Source organism: Gymnodraco acuticeps, unplaced genomic scaffold, assembly GCF_902827175.1.
Source record: "Gymnodraco acuticeps unplaced genomic scaffold, fGymAcu1.1, whole genome shotgun sequence".
NCBI lineage: Eukaryota > Metazoa > Chordata > Actinopteri > Perciformes > Bathydraconidae > Gymnodraco > Gymnodraco acuticeps.
Window position 1 is genome coordinate 2,532,263 of NW_022990054.1, and position 17,440 is coordinate 2,549,702.

Here is a 17,440-nt window from a genome sequence, read left to right on the forward strand (position 1 = left end):
GAAACATTAGTTGAGCATGTTATCTGCTTTTACACATCTTAACTCTTTCATCGCAAACTAATTGAGAGACATTCAATTGGGTTGAAAGTGCAAGTTTTATTTAGTCTTCAAAGACTAAGAAAGACATTTTCTCTTCAAGCAAGTCAATTCATGGAATGCCCTTAACTAAATTGTGGCCTCATTTTCCCATGCACCAAATGATAGATACAAAATTGGGAAATGAAATGATAAACTTCCAGTGCTGCAGAGAAGTAATGCAACTTGTAACTATGCTACACTCACAGATCAAGAATCTTGTGCATTAAGATCATTATTTTAAAACTAATTATCAAAACAAGTATCCACAGTTTAGAAAGGCACATACACACTATAGTTCAGACAATGTATAAAATGGACAAAACAAAAACTAGCAGTAGACAAACATGGCACCCAAACGTGAGAAGATTATACATTGAAAACATTCTGAAGAGTCCTCGTCACTGCTATAATCTACAGAGGCATCAAGAACATAGCTGCCATTAAAAGCCATGGACATTCAATCACATTCAGTACATTGGACACAAAGAGTTGTAGCAAAGCTTTGAAATCAAAACAGATGCCATTGATTGATTTCGTCTCTGATCAGCAGAGGACACACATACAGGTGAGGCTTCTACTGTAGAAAAATAATCCAGTTAGTCCTGACTGGATGTATCAAAAGGTGGGCAAAAGAAAGCCTTTACTTTTACCTTGCACCGCCGTTTTTTCAAATTGCAGTCGTTTGCGTAAATGCTACAAATTCAAGAAGACATTTCAAAGCTGTTGGGATTTTACATTGATGTTTCTGTACAATGGAAATAAAATCACACTTCCTGCAGGAGCACATTCTCGAATGAAGATGATTGTTTTATCATGGGACGTTACCAATGTCTTTCAATTGTCTGTTTGTCCCTGAACTACACACATATTTCAGTGGAGTCCGCTACTGTAGATCTTCTCTTCCCACTTCCTCCTCTAGCCATGTCACAGTACTCAGGTTATGAGTCTGCTGTTAAGGGGGGGTCACTTTGATGCAGGGTCAGCGGGGGTCGATCCATCTGAAAGAGCTCCTGCTTTGGAAGCTACTTCTGTTAAAAGAATGACAAGTGAGTCATTGCATTATTAAAAGACTCCATTAATCATCTCTACAGCACCTAACCTTTATCTTTCCTCTCCTGAATCTCCTCGGCGGCGGTCTTGTCCGCTCTGAAGAAGATCCGGGCGCTGCTCAACGAGAAGTGGAGCAACTCGAACTCCTGAAGGGACAGGAAGACGAAGAGGTGAGAGGGAACCATGGTTCTACACCGGAGGTTGTCAGGTATAGACATTACATTACATTCCATTGCATTTAGCTGACGCTTTTATCCAAAGCGACAATAAGTGCATTCGACCAGGAAGACACAACCTTGAAGAAAACAGAATCATATAAGTACATCAGGTTTCATAGAGCCAAACATTTCAAGTGCTACTCAACTGGCTTTAGATAAGCCAGCCCTTTATTAGTATAAAAGTGCTTCGTTAATAGTTCTAACGCTCGAAGTGGAGTCGAAAGAGATGAGTTTTCAGTTTGCGCCGGAAGATGTGCAAGCTATCTGCCGTCCTGATGTCAATGGGGAGCTCATTCCACCATCTTGGAGCCAGGACAGCAAACCCACGTGTTTTTGCTGATGGGAACTTGGGTCCCCTTCGCAGCGAGGGTGCAGCGAGTCGTTTGGTTGATGTAGAGCGTAGTGCACGCGCTGCGGTGTACGGTTTAACCATGTCCTGGATGTAGGAAGGGCCAGATCCATTGGCAGCACGGTAAGATGTAAGCAAATGTACTGAGTGAGGTTAAAGGGACAGGTGTTCTAAACAAGTAGGAAGTTAGTGATTGTCGTATTCCCTGCTGATTTGTTTTATGGACAATGGTCAGCAGCTGGAGCAGCACCAGTGTGTGACATGTAGCTCTTGAACGTAATTAAGGTACTTTACAACCCGTACCTGTAAATTGCATCAAAGTTAGTATTCCTACTCTGAGCCATAACTTAGTAAGATATACATTCAGACATAATTTAACCTTTTTAAATGTAAACTGACTCTTCCAGAGGATATACATGCAGCAAAGAGCTTCATTACCAGTAAGCCATATTAGGAAAGAGTCATAATAGCAATTAGCCAAATTAGCAAAGAGTCATGTAATTAAATACATTAGCATAAAGCAACATTAGCGATTAGCCACAAATCGGTAACATTGCTTCCACTGCAAGATTGTCCAAATGACATCATGTGGATTGATTTAAATTATAATAAATCCTGATGGAAGTTCCGCTTGTTTTGAAAAATGAATATACTTTTTGTCAGTTAACACAACTTAGTAAGATATGAATTCAGACACAATTCAACCTTTTTAAATTGAGTTTGACTGACTCTTCCAGAGGATATAATTATCTACTTTGTCTTTTATGAATAATGAATCAGCTTCAAATCATAGAAAATACCCTCCTGAAATTGTCGGAAGCTGCCTGAGAATCATTACGTTTTTAAGTTTTCTTCAGCATCAAAGCCACCTTGTGACAGCAATCTGTACATCCATGGATACACTACAAACTGCCAACATCTAATCCAATTTGTAAAAAATGTAGGCAAAAAACCTGAGTCCATGGCAACATTATACTTCCTGTTTGAAACCTGAGTTAGATGGGGTTGTTGTGTCTCTTGGTTGACATGACACAGGGGCTGTACCTGAAGGTAGACGTCCAGCCTCTTCTGAGTGAGGTTCATAGTCTGCAGCAGCTTCTCGTCCTGGCCGGCAGACTGGACGCTCTGCTCCTTCACCACAGCGTTCATCTCTTTCTTGTACTTATCTCTGACCGCCTGGAACCAGTGCAGAGAGTCAAACTCCAGGTACTGGTCCAGCAGCTTCAGGATGTACGCCACGCCTGAGAGCGAGAGATAAAGTGATTAAAGAGAGGAAATACAGAGGAAGTGAGCAGCCACAACGCAGCACAAGACATGTTGCATAGCACACACTCATCCCTTAAGCCCACTCACCCATAGCAAAGCCATCGTCTGTGAAAGCAGCTCCAGTTTTGTTCTTCTTGTTGAGTTTCTCTTTGCAGCTGATGGAGTGCTCCACAAAATTCACCGTCTATGGGAGGGAGTTGTTTCAATTACTAAAAGTGCAGCATAGTCAAATCACTGAATAGAGTATTCAACAAAAGTTGCGTGGCATGTCGTAGCAAAGAGCTTCATTACCATTAAGCCATATTAGGAAAGAGTCATATTAGCAATTAGCCAAATTAGCAAAGAGTCATGTTCACAATCAACCACATTATCACAAAAAGCAACATTAGCGATTAGCCACAAATCGGTAACATTGCTTCCACTGCAAGATTGTCCAAATGACCTAATGTGGATAGATTTAAATTAAAATAAATTCTGACGGAAGTTCCGCTTGTTTTTAAAAATGGCTATATCAGTTATCAATAACTAAACTTGAATTAAGACAAGAGGAGGAGGAACGCTAAATAAAGGCTGCAAACATATTAGAAAGTCTTGTCACTGACCAGAGGCGGCACGATCATGTAGAAGTTCCTCAGGTGCATATTCTTGGCGCTGCGAAACTCAGGTGCAAACACCGCCACCAGCATCTTGAAGTACTCCGTCCCCTCGGCAGAGTTGCTGGTCAGATCTCCCAAAACTGAATCTAGGACACTAGTAGTAGTAGTAGTAGTAGTAGTAGAAGTAGAAGAAGAAGTAGAAGAAGTAGAAGAAGTAGAAGAAGTAGAAGAAGTAGAAGAAGAAGAAGAAGAAGAAGAAGAAGAAGAAGAAGAAGAAGAAACAATATTTACCTGTGCCTACTGCCTACCCCTTGTGTGTGAGGCATACCTTTAAATTGTTGTTATAGCTGTGGCGCCCTCTGCAGGCAGAGGAGTGGAAATGCACTGAAAATATCTCGACCATTTTTTTTTACTGGGGGAGACATCTAAAGCACAGCCAAATGTGTGCTTGACAGAAATATTTAACCAAAAAATGAATTACACAATTGAACGCCCATTGGAGCTGACACTGGACCTTAAAACAGCCCAAACATTTTTGATTCTCATTATCTTCATAAAATAGAAATAGGGTAATGCTAGACGAATGACATTTTAATTATAATGTGCATTTAAGCGCAGGTTTTCAAATGTCGTACCTAGCAGCTTTCTGGGTCTCCTCTGACAGCCCCTCCTCCTTCACCAGCTCCTCAAAGTTCACTATATCCTCCAGGTCAGGGACAAACCTGGGGAGACACCAAACATGCTAGTGAGATATGACGGAAAACCCTTCACCGTACATGAGTTTAAATCAGATTGACCTAGTATTTATGTAAACATTAATGTATAGAGTTAATCACATTTATTTCAGAGACTTTCCGAAACATAGTTAACCATGGACCTTCATATTAACTTTGCCAGAGAGCACAAATATGTAGAAGCAGCACTCGAGACAGCTCTTTTTTTACCTGATAGCACTGCTGCAACAGTGGAGGCCTCCAGAGCGGATCATTCGCACATAGCCCATAGCGTTACCTAAAGAAAAACAGAGTATAAGTAAATTGGTGTTGGTTTACATTTATCTGTACCTGCATTTGATTATCTAAGATTATCTACCAAGGACAGATCAAAATGTATTTCTCACCAATCTGGCTGATGAGCTGTCTGAACTGGTCCAGGTAGCTATGCCCGTCCGGAGTGATGCCCAGCTTCCTGATCCCACGGTTAAACTTCTCCGCTCGCTCAAATGGATACTGCAATGAAAAACTATAGATGAAACAAGAGCTGGTGGAAGGGAGCAACGTTATTGTTCTCTATTGATAAAGAAACCACTTTTTAAAACTTGAAGAGGATTAGAGCCCTGTTTCACTTAACAGACTGTATGTGGTTTGTCTTGTGTGTCATGTTTTGCATTTTGTCTTTTTGTTTATGTATGTCTGTAAGTTGTTGCTATTGTCGGGACCCCCTTGAAAACGAGATGGTGCATCTCAAGGGGTTTATCCCAATGAATAACATTTCTATATATATTAGAGGGCCAATTGCTTCCAAGAACAGACAATCTAGAAAGGCCCCTGTCCCTGAGGCTGGCTTTTTCCGAAAGTCCGTGTCTGTTTATATGAAAACTTAACAAGCTCATTCGGCAGCTTCATTTCATCTGAACCTCTGGACTTCCGGCTGGGGCTTTACAACCATCCGACCAAACAAAAGCACAACATTTTCTGAGAGTTCCACCGTGCAAAATTCACCATCTGTCCATTGTGCTTTGTTTGAGTGACTGATGTGGTGAAGAGGCGCTGAGCTCCTTCCTCACCTTCTGATCCGACTGGTCCTTCGTTTCTCTGAAGAAACGGATGTCCTTGATGAGTCTGGACTTGATGTGCTCGTCGTACATAAACTGACTGAAGATGTAGAACTTCTTCCGCAGGAACTGGTAGGTGAAGTTGACCTGATGGTAGAAGAGAGGCAACAGGTGATGATCTGAGGGACACACAGACGGACTAAGACACACACTCCTGCCTTCCCTCTTAACTCACCGTGGTGTTCATGATGCCTGTGCCATGGGTCCGGATGGAGTTAGCGATGTGACGGATGTTGATGGTGTTCAAGTGCTTGTTGTTACTGGCTTTCTCTATGAAGATCTGTTGGGATGAAAACACTGTAAACCAGGGGTGTCAAAGTCAATTTCATCGCGGGCCACATTAGCATTATGGTTGCACTCAAAGGGCCGGTTGTAATTTTAAGACTATATAAATATACGTATATAATTATATCATATATATATATTAAAAAAATGTATGATATTACATTATTGCCTCTGCTTTGGATTATTATCAGATAGGTCAAGGGTCGGCAACCTGCGGCTCCCGAGCCGCATGCGGCTCTTTAAGCCCTCTGCTCTGGCTCCCTTGAGCTTAGACAAAAATAAGGAAATAAAATACAAATATTTGTAGGACTATTTATATTTTGTTGAACGGTTGAAAATGTTTCGTATCTTGTATTTTGAGGTGATACTGTGACACATAAATACAAAACAAAACTAATTAGTAATTCGGTCAACTAAAATATGCGTCACATCCTGCTACGGTCCCGCGCCAGCGCCTTTTCTTGCAGGTGAATAACCTGACCCCCGGCTCGATGAGCAAACTATGGATAAATCAAAGAAAAGAAAAGTATCGGAGGAACACAGAGGGTTTAATTCTGCGTGGACAGAGTTATATGCTTTCACAGAAAACGATGCTGGCTTACCGGTATATTTGATATGTGGAGAGAAGTTGTCAAAGGTGCTGCAGCCTCTCTTATTGGAGGGAAAACACAGAAGAGGAAGACAGCTGACGATCTTCAGTCATAATTCAATCAGTTAACTATTTTTAGGGTGAAGCTATAGGTTTTATTTATTTCAAAGTGGGCCCTATTTTAATTATATCCATTGACATCAGGACGGCAGATAGCTTGCACATCTTCCGGCGCAAACTGAAAACTCATCTCTTTCGACTCCACTTCGAGCGATAGAACTATTAACGAAGCACTTTTATACTAATAAAGGACTGGCTTATCTAAAGCCAGTTGAGTAGCACTTGAAATGTTTTTGCTCTATGAAGCCTGATGTACTTTATGATTCTGTTTTCTTCAAGTTGTATTTTGTTGGTCGAACGCACTTATTGTAAGTCGCTTTGGATAAAAGCGTCAGCTAAATGTAATGTAATGTAATATTCATTTTCTTCAAATATGCAGAGGACTCCCCAAGTGCTGTGTTTAATTTATTTTAAAGTAGGCCTGTGTATTTTTTTATTATTCTCCTTATAAGAATTCTTTGTTTCTTATTAGAGGTAAACAGTTTTCTATAATGTAATAAATAATAAATGCAAAAAAACTGTAGTTTTTGCCTATGATGTAACAATATATACAACTTTATAAGCTATCAAGCTATCAAATATGTTTTGCGACTCCAGACAAAAAAAATGTGTGGAAAATGGGGCAAAATGGCTCTTTTGGTCAAAAAGGTTGCAGACCCCTGGGCAGGGGCGGACTGGCCATTGGGAATACCGGGAGTTTCCCCGGTGGGCCGTTGCTGTGTGTTTTGCCTAAATCCTACCGGCCCACATTTGTAAGTGTTCCGGCCCAGCCCAGCCACAGCCCGTTTTGATAGGCTACCTTTGTTCTATTTATCAGATTCAATTTCACACATCAGGCCCGTAGCAGCTGTCACTGCCCAGTGAACGATCAGGAGTGAGTGACTGAGAGACCTAGCTGGCAGTTGCTTACAGATGGATAAACAAGCTCCAAAGCGTAAAGGCATTTTTGTATAGTTTGTGTATACAGTATACAGTATTGTAGCGAGCCCTGGGTTCAGAGGGAGGGGCTTGCATAGGGGAGGGGGAGGGTGGGGGTTGGCAGGGAAACGGGGTTCAGGGGGAGTGGCTGTACGGCTGTATCCGTAGGATAGAAAAGGGGGAAGTGACGTCTGACTCAGAGGTGGCGCGGCTGTGGAGAAGAACGTGTTGCCCTCATTCTGTTACTGAGTTTAGGCTAGTTAGCTAGCAGGTTTATTGTTTTTGGTGCAGTCACTTTTGCCTCCACTTGCTGTTCAAATAAATGTTGAAAGAAAAAGTAAATCTGTTTACAGTTCTGTTTTATATGGGTGTTGAAGAAGAAGAAGAAGAATTGGGAGGGATGAAACCCTCTTTAATGGTCACACATGCAGAGCACACACACAGTGAAATGTGTTCTCTGCTTTTAACCCATCCTAGTACAGGAGCCTAGTACTAGGAGCAGTGGGCAGCTATTGTACAGCGCCCGGGGAGCAATGGGAGTGAGGGGGGAAGGGGGTGTCCGGTGCCTTGCTCAAGGGCACCACGGCAGGGCAGGAGGTGAACTGGGACCTCTCCAAGTAGAAGTCCACACTCCAAATGTAGGTCTGGTCGGGGACTTGAACCGGCGACCCTACGGCTCACAGTCCAAGCCCCTACTGACTGCCAATGCCATAGATTTAGTCCCTAATTTTGCTCTCAAAGTGCACCAGATTGATGCATTTAACTTCAACATTTAAAAAAAAACTTCCCGGGGGAGCATGCCCCCGGACCCCCCTAGAGGAGGTGAGATCCACCACCTGCCCACACCCCCTGTTAAATTGTCTCACCCACATTGAGGATGCTTCCTACGCCCCAGTTTTATTCCATGTGTCAAGTCAGGCAAATTGGGTCCAAATGTTATTGCATCAATGATCTGTTAACATTAAAATCACTAAATATATGCTGTAACTATTTTGCTCTAGGCAACTCAAGGGCTCAGGTAATGTGATTACTATATGAATAATTGTCCAAAATAACATTAAATGCATAGGTTTTTTGTTAATTAACATACTTTCGTCGCCGGCCGGCCGATACATGCCGCGCATTAAGTGGGCCTGTCTGTCAATTAATTCCCAGGCCACTTTTTCCCCCCAGTCCGCCCCTGCCCCTGGGATAGGGTAATAACTTCAGAATTAACTAGTCTGAAAGCAGAAGTCTAGGGTAAATAATTGCCAGCCTCTTCAGTGCCATGTCACAAAGTGAGATGCATTGTGGGACATGTAGTTTATGGGCAACGTGCTTCTGTAATGCGGCATATAACCGTATAATAAACGTATTATATTCTATAAATCCATACCTGGTTGTTGAGGTTATAGAGGTAGCGTGACACAAAAACGTGAATGTTCCTCATGATTTCCAGAACGTCCAAACCCTAATAGAAAACACAGGGGATCGGTTAATACTTTGGAAAAAAAGTCCACGTGTCATGATGTTCAGGCTGCAGCCACACCGACCTGCTCCAGAGTCTGGCTGGGCAGGTAGGCCTCCGTCATCGTGAGTCCATAGCGCTGCGTGGCGAGGTTTCTCATCTCACTGTAGGTGGCCCAGTCGTGCAGAGCCACAGTGGTTAGGTTGTAGAAGGTTTTATCCAGGTAGTGGGTCACATAGGCTGTACAGACGTTCAAATAAGATTAAGTCACTTTCTCAATTAGCATTATCTTATAGCAGGTGTCAACTTCAGACGTGACATACAGTTCATTTTCTTGAACAGATTCAAGTGTATTTGTGCTGAATTATATATATATTTTTAAGTATGGCTACAAAATGTGGATAACAGTGTTGAATATTGCGATTATGATATTGCTTATGAAACAGTTAACTAAGTTATGTCTGCTGCTGTCAGTATACTGCCTAAATGCAAACATACCCTTCTTTAACAAATTGAAATGAACACAAATGGCACCATAAACAAAAAATAATTACACATTTTAAAGAACAGTTTTCTAAAGATACTCTTTCATCCAACTAAAAAACAAGTGCTTTTGTAAAACTGACGTTGCTGCACTGAAACAGAAACAGCACTATCAAGCTGCCCACCTCAGCCAACATTCAATAATAATAATAATAAAACATTGAATGCATCTGAATTTGACATTAAATGAAAAAACTCATTCAAATAAGTGCAGTAGAAGCTCTTAGGAAATGCCAAAGAGAACAGGACTGAAATATGATATGAGGGTACATGTATGGAAACTGTTTCTCTTCACCTTTGATGAGGATGAAGCGGTTGAAGAATCGGATAGGTTTGATGGAGAAGAAGTGTGCCATGTCCTTCATGCCGACTTTGAAAGGGTTCCTGTCGTCCAGCTTCAGGTGTGTGTGGACAGAGAGACGCAGGTCCTTCTCTATCTCCTTACACAGCTTGTCCAGCAGGTGCTGCAATGACAATGTTGAAATAATCTATATTACTGTATATGATCATGTGTTTTAAACCATGCTAGTGAGTTATTCATTTAGTTTACTTAAAAGAGGCCCATCTATGTCTTCACCAGCAGTTGTAGACATTAACATGTGTGGTAACTGCTTAATAACGTCATGAAATCTAGGATCATGTAAACTCTGAGGAGACAGAGGATGTAACATATATGACTGTATAAGGCTAGAACATGTCTGTCACGCATGCTGTTTCAAGTGTATATAACGTGTACGATTCTCTTGCTCTGTGAGGGCATTACACGATTCACTGCTTTGGAGCAAGGTAATGCGTCTCATCATAGAGCTGTACAGCAATATAATAATTAACTTCAACCATCTCTGTGTCTTTGTTTTATCGATTCCTCTTTGTCTTATTCTTTAATGTTGTGAGTGTTACATCGGATCCACGACAACAACAAGATGTACAAATGAAGGTTAATGACTCTACTGCAGTGTTTCTCAAACTTTTTCATACCAAGGACCACTTGACCAATAAAAAAACACTCGCCGACCACCTAACTCCACAAATATCCAAAATCACATAGTATTTCTAGAACAGATTACAAATCGCCTGAAAATGGTACGAACAAGTGGCAACATGTGTGATGAAGGTGTTGCGCTGGGCTATATCATGCAATTGAAAGTTAAATGTAAGCTCGCTCCATTGCGGAGATATTCCCGCGAGAGTGCGGAAAACTCTAATTTATTTATTTATTTCAAATGTGAAATGTTACCAATATACTCACGGACCACTAGGGGGCGCTCACGGACCACCAGTGGCCGCGGACCACACTTTGAGAAGCACTGCTCTACTGCAATGCTGGTGGTGTGTACACTTCTACACCATACTGTGTATTTCCTCTTCCTGCCTCTACCATACACATTTCATCTGGTTCCTCTATTTCGACCTCTCACCTCGTTGAACACGTCCATGATCTCCTTGTCGTAGCTCTCCAGGAGCTGGTCACATGATTCCATGTGTTTGGCGTGCAACATGGAGGGCACACTGTCCCTCAGAGCGCTGAACATGTACTGCTCCGGCCAATCAAAGACAGCATCCAGGAAGGCAGAAAAACAGAGCAACCAATCAAACACAGAAACTAACATTTAAAAGCATAAACATAGAGATAACAGTTGATATACCTTTGTAGATCATTAATGGTCTTTGTATCTGCTAAACCAGTAAATCCAACTTTCAAAACTCAAGGAGATAGTTAGGTTTCCCCATAATTGAAAAAGGATATTTTGGGATCTTGCAGACATGATTAGAAGTCTCGCTCTTGTCTGTCTGCTTACGTGTATTCGTGCTGCGTCCACGGCGTTGTCGTACACATCATCGAGGTAGATAGGGAACACAGCTCGGTGCCAGTAAAGGAAACTACAGTCACACTGCAGCTTCACCCTGAGGAAGAAACAAAAACAGTCCCTAAGTACGCCTAAAGCAGGTCAAAGAAAATATCAATTGGCTGACAAGTCCAAAATTAGCATCCACCAAGTATCAGATGACTGCAAGACTGTTTCACTAGATAATCGATGACAGTCAGCTGCCAAAGCGATTAATGGGTACTTTGAGGTGTCAGCATCTTCATGATTTGGTTTTATAAAGAGCTTGCCTTGAGCCTTTTCTCAAAACTACGAGGTGGTTTAGCTCATTTCTTACGAGACATCACAAAACACCAAATTGCTGACTATGAAATGAGATGTTGTAAAGCTGTCACACAAAGCAGCAGCATCTAAACTTTGAAAGTTGTCTTTCTGCCTGGAGGGTTAAACAATTGTCCAGCTCTTGAAATGTTGTTCAACTCATTTTTGAAAGAAGAAAAAGCCCACCTCTCACTCAGCTCGCTGATCAGATCCAGCTTCTTCAACACGAGCTGCAGTGGAAGCAGCTCCTCATCTTTGAACGTTTTCTAAAAGAAAGCAGATGTTTTTCGATATTAAGCAAAGGAACGTTTTGTATCCAATTAACCACCAATTTATCCCAACGTACCAGCTGCGTGCCGACACACAGTGCCAGAGACACCACGAGGCGCCGCTCCTTCGTGCTGGGTCCACTCAGAGCATTTTCTGCCATCACCAGAGAGGACAGCACATCCAGCCGCTGCTCACTGTACTTCTTATCTGAGATCACCCTTTTCTTCAGGGAATAAATACACAAAGTTAGTCCTCTAGTTAGAAAAATATAAACATTCCACTCACGTCACAACTGCAAAAACTCCTCCTGTCAATAACAAGTAAATAATTGAGTGTGCTTGTCATTACCTTGGCGTTGCCGATGGAGTTGAGGGCCTGCGACTGCAGCTGCTGAGTGATGTGAGAAACAGAGTCTGCTACAACCATGGAGCGCCTGTGAAACGTGTGCTCCACAGCCTGAGAGGAGCCACACATCACATGAGCTTATTAGTTTCAATCAAACTGACAAGGCACTGGTGGGAAAACAGGAACACACTCACCTTGAGCAACTCCACCAGTCGACACAGAGCTTTGACAGAAGTCTTGGTCATGGGCCGCTGCATCGACATGTACATGTTCATGGTGGTTTTGATGATGGTGCCGATGCTGTATGCATACAGAATGCCCTGTGAAGAACAGGAAGCGCAGAGGGAACTGTTAGTTAAGTAGTACAAAAAAAGTGTTGTTTGACTTTTTACATAATAAAATCATATTACAGACAAGTACTTATATCACTGAAACTTAGAAACAGGTATTTGGTTGGTCTTTGAGGAGAATACATGTATATTCTGAGCATTTGCAGCAGAATTTCAAAGTGTAAAATGTGAATGCCATGAATACCCTCTGTGGTCCAGCTGAGCCTTGTTAATACTGTCAGCTCTTACCTGTACAAACACATTGCACCTGCTGTTCAGGTCTTCTGCCAACTTGTCACTTTTATGCTCCTTGGATATGATGGACTCCATCTTCATCATCCAGGAAGTTACAAACACGTAGTAGGACTGAACATCCCTGAAGAGAAGAGACAACAGTAACAATCAGATTCTACAAATAGAAAAAATTGAAAAAAACAAAAAAGAAACACTTTTTAGTTGTTGCAACTAACTTTGTTAGTGTCACAGCTCTTTGCTGCAGGTAGGCGTCTCTCTGCGCTCTGATGGCCTGTAGACTCTTCTTATCCATCAGCTTAGCTGCAGCTGGGACTTTAGCGATGAGGAAAGTGTCGGGAAACCAGATGATGTTAGCAGTAAGAGTGACAGCTGGAACCTAGAGGAAGAGAAACACACACACACATTAATGAGATATTTTTAAAATAAATAAACAGAAGAAGATGAGGCAGTCAGATAGAGAACAAAGGCAAGAACCCATAACTACCTTTTTACAAACATCCAGCAGCGCCTTGTAGAACTTTTTGTCGACACTCCTGAAGATGTGAAAGTGAAGCACAAAGAGGCCACAGACACCTGCATACTTATCCCTCTGGTCAATCTCTGAAGGTTCCCCTGAAAACAACAAAGGCACACAGACATAAAACACTGGAAGCTGCAGGAAAGCACAAACCAGTTCATCCTGAGAAGAGAAACTGACCAATTTTGGACTCAATATTGGTGAATATGGTGCGGATGTTGAGGGCAAACTCCTCTGCAAAGGCACTGTTTTTGGCAACAGATACTCCTTCCCCCGGATCGTCGAATCTCTGCTCCACACAGGCCTGTCAGACAGTAGCAAAAACCATGTTTTCAACACCCCTCAGAGGACCTCAACACAATATTAGACTTAAAATGATCTATGCTCACAATGGAATTTGCATATGAGCACAAACTTGGAACCACCAACTTTTCAGCAAAGTCCTCAAACTAAGACAATGAATTCTACATCATAATCAAGGCCTGAAACAGTGGAGTCACCTGCAGTATCATGCCATCCAGCATCTGTCCCTCGAGCTTGAGCAGCAGCTTCTCGAATGGTTTCAGTTTCTCTTCAGGAATGGAAAATTTCCCAGGGTTATGGTGCACAGATTTCAACAACCTACAACCAACAGGAGGATGTAATTACAGAGGGCTTCATCCTAAATCATACATTAAACACAAGTATGTAAACGTTTATCATACACATACACTCATTTCTGGTTTAAAGACCAGGTATCATAAATGTTAATGTGTCTTAGATCAAATCAATGCAAGTATATTTAAGTGAGATTGAAAACAACAACTTAACTAAAGCCACTGAGAGCTGTCCTTAGTGGTCATCCAGATACATTCAAATTTTGAAATGGAATATTGGGAATTTCAGGGCCTTTCTTATTGGTTGCCATAACTGTGTGTGTTTACCTTTTATACATCTTCCAGTGATCTTTTAGTGTGCCGTGATTCTCCATGATCTCATCGAGTGTGAGCAGAACCACTAATAACTCCCCGAGGTGTTCGTACACCGTCTGCAGAGGGAACATCAAACAGACATGCTACAAATATTTAGAGATTGAGATACAGAGATGGAGAGTTTGTTTCAAAAATCTTAAACCCACCTGAAAATGGACACCTGATGACTCAATGACTTTTGTTGCACCCCTGAAATATGAGAGACATGCTTTGTATCATTTGTTTGACATTGTAACAGAGCCAAAGATGCAATAAGCACAACAACGCATTCTGTTTGTTGTTTGTTTCTCTGCTGCATGTGAAGTGCACAAAGGCTCTTTTGACGACGTGGGTACTCGAGCCATTTCAACAAGAACAGCATGTTGACTGTGAATACTTGCTACAGTTGAAGGATCTTACTTGTTGCTGTTGTAGAGGGCAGCCAGCTGATGAACAATGTTGACCACCACTTCATAACATCTTGTCACAAAACAGGAAAGTTCCTACCAATGGACAAAGCAAACAACTATCAGTGTTTCTGGATTTCAATCAAATACAAGTGACGACATAAATGATCCATTATCTACCTGAAGGAATGAGATAAATCTGCCCATCTGTATCTGGGACTCTCCTTCAACAACGCTGGTATCAGACACTGTAACACAACATAATGTATACGTTTTATAATCATTTAATCAACAATGACTGAGAAACACTTAGATTACAGCTAGTGTAAAAGTAGATATTAATTGCTGACATTACCTCCCTCTCCATAGTACAATAAGCCATTGTAGAACTTGGTTTCTGCCTGCAGGGGGAAATAAATGAAGGCCACAGAATCAGAATTTGTATCTCACAGCACAGACAAGGGATTTCAACAACAGTTTGAAAAGATGTATTTAGACCTCTATGACTGGGTCACTGTTTTGTTTATGACATACACAAGCAGTGATGTGATACACAATCCTGCCATTGGTGTCACACTATTCCACTAATCAGCAAGTAGCCTTCACACGCCAAGATATGCAGTAATACGCAAGATAGTGAACATGGATGCAAACAATGCTATGATTCTTTATTTATGATAGACTTTAAAAATAGGTATAGTACTCATTTTCAAGTAAAGACGTTTTGGGTTTCTCCAATCACATGTTTACATTACGCGTTAATGTTCAAGAAACTAATTACATTTAAATTAGGTTTCTCATACTTTCTGTCTGAATGTAGCTGTATTCTGATATGGAGATTGTGGTATTACTGTTTTAATAAAGTAATCATTAACTTTGAAATGTTACTTTTAACAAATGGTATCCTGAGGTGTTTAGGTTGAAGTGTTTTATGACACTGCAGGAGGAGAAGGGGGAACAAAACAGATTGACCTGGTGCCATCAGGTCACCCTCTTGCGTAAATCCCCCGGCCCAAAAGGTGTTTTACAACCTGTAACTGTTTATTCTTGCTCTCTTGTAACTTTTTTGAAATGCTGTCGGTTCACTCAACAGCCTCAATATTGCCTTTAGAAATAAACAGATTTTAAGTTGCAACAACGTTCCAGTCTGCTCTAATTGAGTGTCAGTGTATCTGTGCACACACCATCTTCATTGCCACTTTTTACCCATGTGTTGTATAGTTGTGAGATCAAAACTTCTCATTTCAAAAACTGTTTCTTAATATGAGATGTGTAAAACTTGTTACTTTCACAATATGAATGTAGGGTCTGCTTTGAAATCAAAAGACATAAGCGTTCATTGTTTACATAATGGGACCTTCAACCAATAGCAGACAGACACAAACTAAACTAATTCCACAATAGCACAGAGTGAAGTGTTCTGAGCAGGGTTACCTCATACTTGAGCTTCTTTACTTCACTACAGAGAGCAGCATATACTGTGATGACTTTGTTCAGAACCTGCACACAATGGAAGCAATATTAGCCATATCTAAACAAGTACAATTGTGTAGATAAGTGTCTAGAAAACTAAAGATTATGTGTGTTTCTATTTACCTTGTTGTCTGTTTTAATTAACTCCAATAAAGATGATTGCTCGTACGGGAGAAGCTAAAAGAGAGTAGAACATATAGGGAAGTAAGATGTGTGTGAATTGAGAAAGCACAATGTCAGTGTTTTCAGGTTGATGTACAAGTACTAGTGTTTGATGTTTTACCTTCAGGGCGATGGGGTCCAGAGTGAAATCCCACACATCTCCTATGGAGTCATCCAGAGCTTCCTCAATACCCCTCAGCTGGGAGGTGTAGTCCTCCAGAAACTTGCTGTAGTTCTTGAGTTGAACCTCTGTGTGTATTTCTGTAGGGTGGAGGGTTTGATCAAGTACACAAGTGCAGCAGGCTATTCACTGTGATTTAAACACCAATGTTGTTACAGCTAGATTAGGGTAAATGTCCATTAATGCTTGCTCAAATGTGAACGTAAAAGTCTCATTCGAGAAATAGATGCACAATCCTATCCAAAACAATTTCCTATCTGTGGGGGGCACTGCATAATAACCGCAGGACACCTTACACACAAATAAATAAAACCCTACCATTGTCCATTTTGTTTTCTAGGAGGAAGTTAGTGTCCACTATTTTTGCAGTGTTTACTATGAGCCACTGTCAAAACTACCCAAGTGTCATTAGGCTGTCAGACTGATCAGCTGTTAGCTATGTGACTGATAGCCGTGAATAACGTTAAATAACTTTGCTTTTACTTAATTGTACACATTTACTTCTACATATCAACTGCAACCAGCAGACTACGCGTTCAAGTATAACAAATATAGTGAAATAATTTCAGAAGGTTTCCATTTTACGAGCATTTGTTTGCAATTGACAGTAGGAGTTGTTCCGTGCCAGCAAATAGACGGAGCCCAGTGGCTAAGCGTATAGCTAGCAGCGTAAGCTAGCACTGGAGGCTAGTTAAGTTTAGCACGTTGCTATTTATACAGGACTTTACTTACTTTGTGAACCGTCGTCAAAACGGTCAAATTCCCATTCAGTGGCGATGGTTTCTACTGCCATAATGCAAAACTCGGTTACCCAAAACACTGCTGTTAAAGAGTGTTGCTACACGGTCCCATGATGGGTCTCATGATTTTGTGAATGGTTGCTAGTGCTCATGGGAAATGGAGTCCAGCAGACATGTCACTCGACAGACAGACAGACGTACAGACAGACAAATAGACAGAAAGATAGATAGATAGATAGATAGATAGATAGATAGATAGATAGATAGATAGATAGATATATAGATAGATAGATAGATAGACCCTGTATGTCAAGGGTCAAATAAACACTCCATGTGATAAAACAACATAACAATTACATGGTCACAGCAGG

The 17,440-nt window shown here is 41.3% G+C and overlaps 1 protein-coding gene across 3 annotated transcripts; it reads right to left on the reverse strand.

Annotated features, from left to right (window-relative positions):
- Positions 1-76: 76 nt before the first annotated feature.
- Positions 77-17,201, reverse strand: washc4 (WASH complex subunit 4). 3 transcript variants are annotated; one of them, XM_034215870.1, is made up of 33 exons: positions 17,062-17,201; positions 16,270-16,409; positions 16,110-16,163; positions 15,948-16,013; positions 14,869-14,914; positions 14,694-14,761; positions 14,527-14,609; positions 14,274-14,316; positions 14,080-14,183; positions 13,657-13,777; positions 13,337-13,460; positions 13,124-13,251; positions 12,855-13,015; positions 12,634-12,760; positions 12,250-12,375; positions 12,059-12,166; positions 11,787-11,933; positions 11,627-11,706; positions 11,093-11,198; positions 10,712-10,828; positions 9,589-9,757; positions 8,836-8,990; positions 8,679-8,753; positions 5,567-5,671; positions 5,344-5,478; positions 4,678-4,786; positions 4,502-4,568; positions 4,193-4,279; positions 3,564-3,711; positions 3,049-3,145; positions 2,740-2,936; positions 1,178-1,274; positions 77-1,103 (listed from the first exon to the last, which is right to left on the reverse strand). In XM_034215870.1, exons 1-33 carry the CDS (start codon positions 17,120-17,122, stop codon positions 1,042-1,044), a joined length of 3,513 nt encoding a protein of 1,170 aa, XP_034071761.1. In that variant the 5' UTR covers positions 17,123-17,201; the 3' UTR covers positions 77-1,041. The 3 variants fall into 3 exon arrangements, 2 of the variants coding, with proteins under 2 accessions (XP_034071761.1, XP_034071760.1); XM_034215869.1 differs by having other exon boundaries at positions 77-1,106; XR_004568893.1 differs by lacking the exons at positions 77-1,103; positions 1,178-1,274; positions 2,740-2,936; positions 3,049-3,145 and having other exon boundaries at positions 5,279-5,478.
- Between the last annotated feature and the right edge of the window lie 239 nt (positions 17,202-17,440).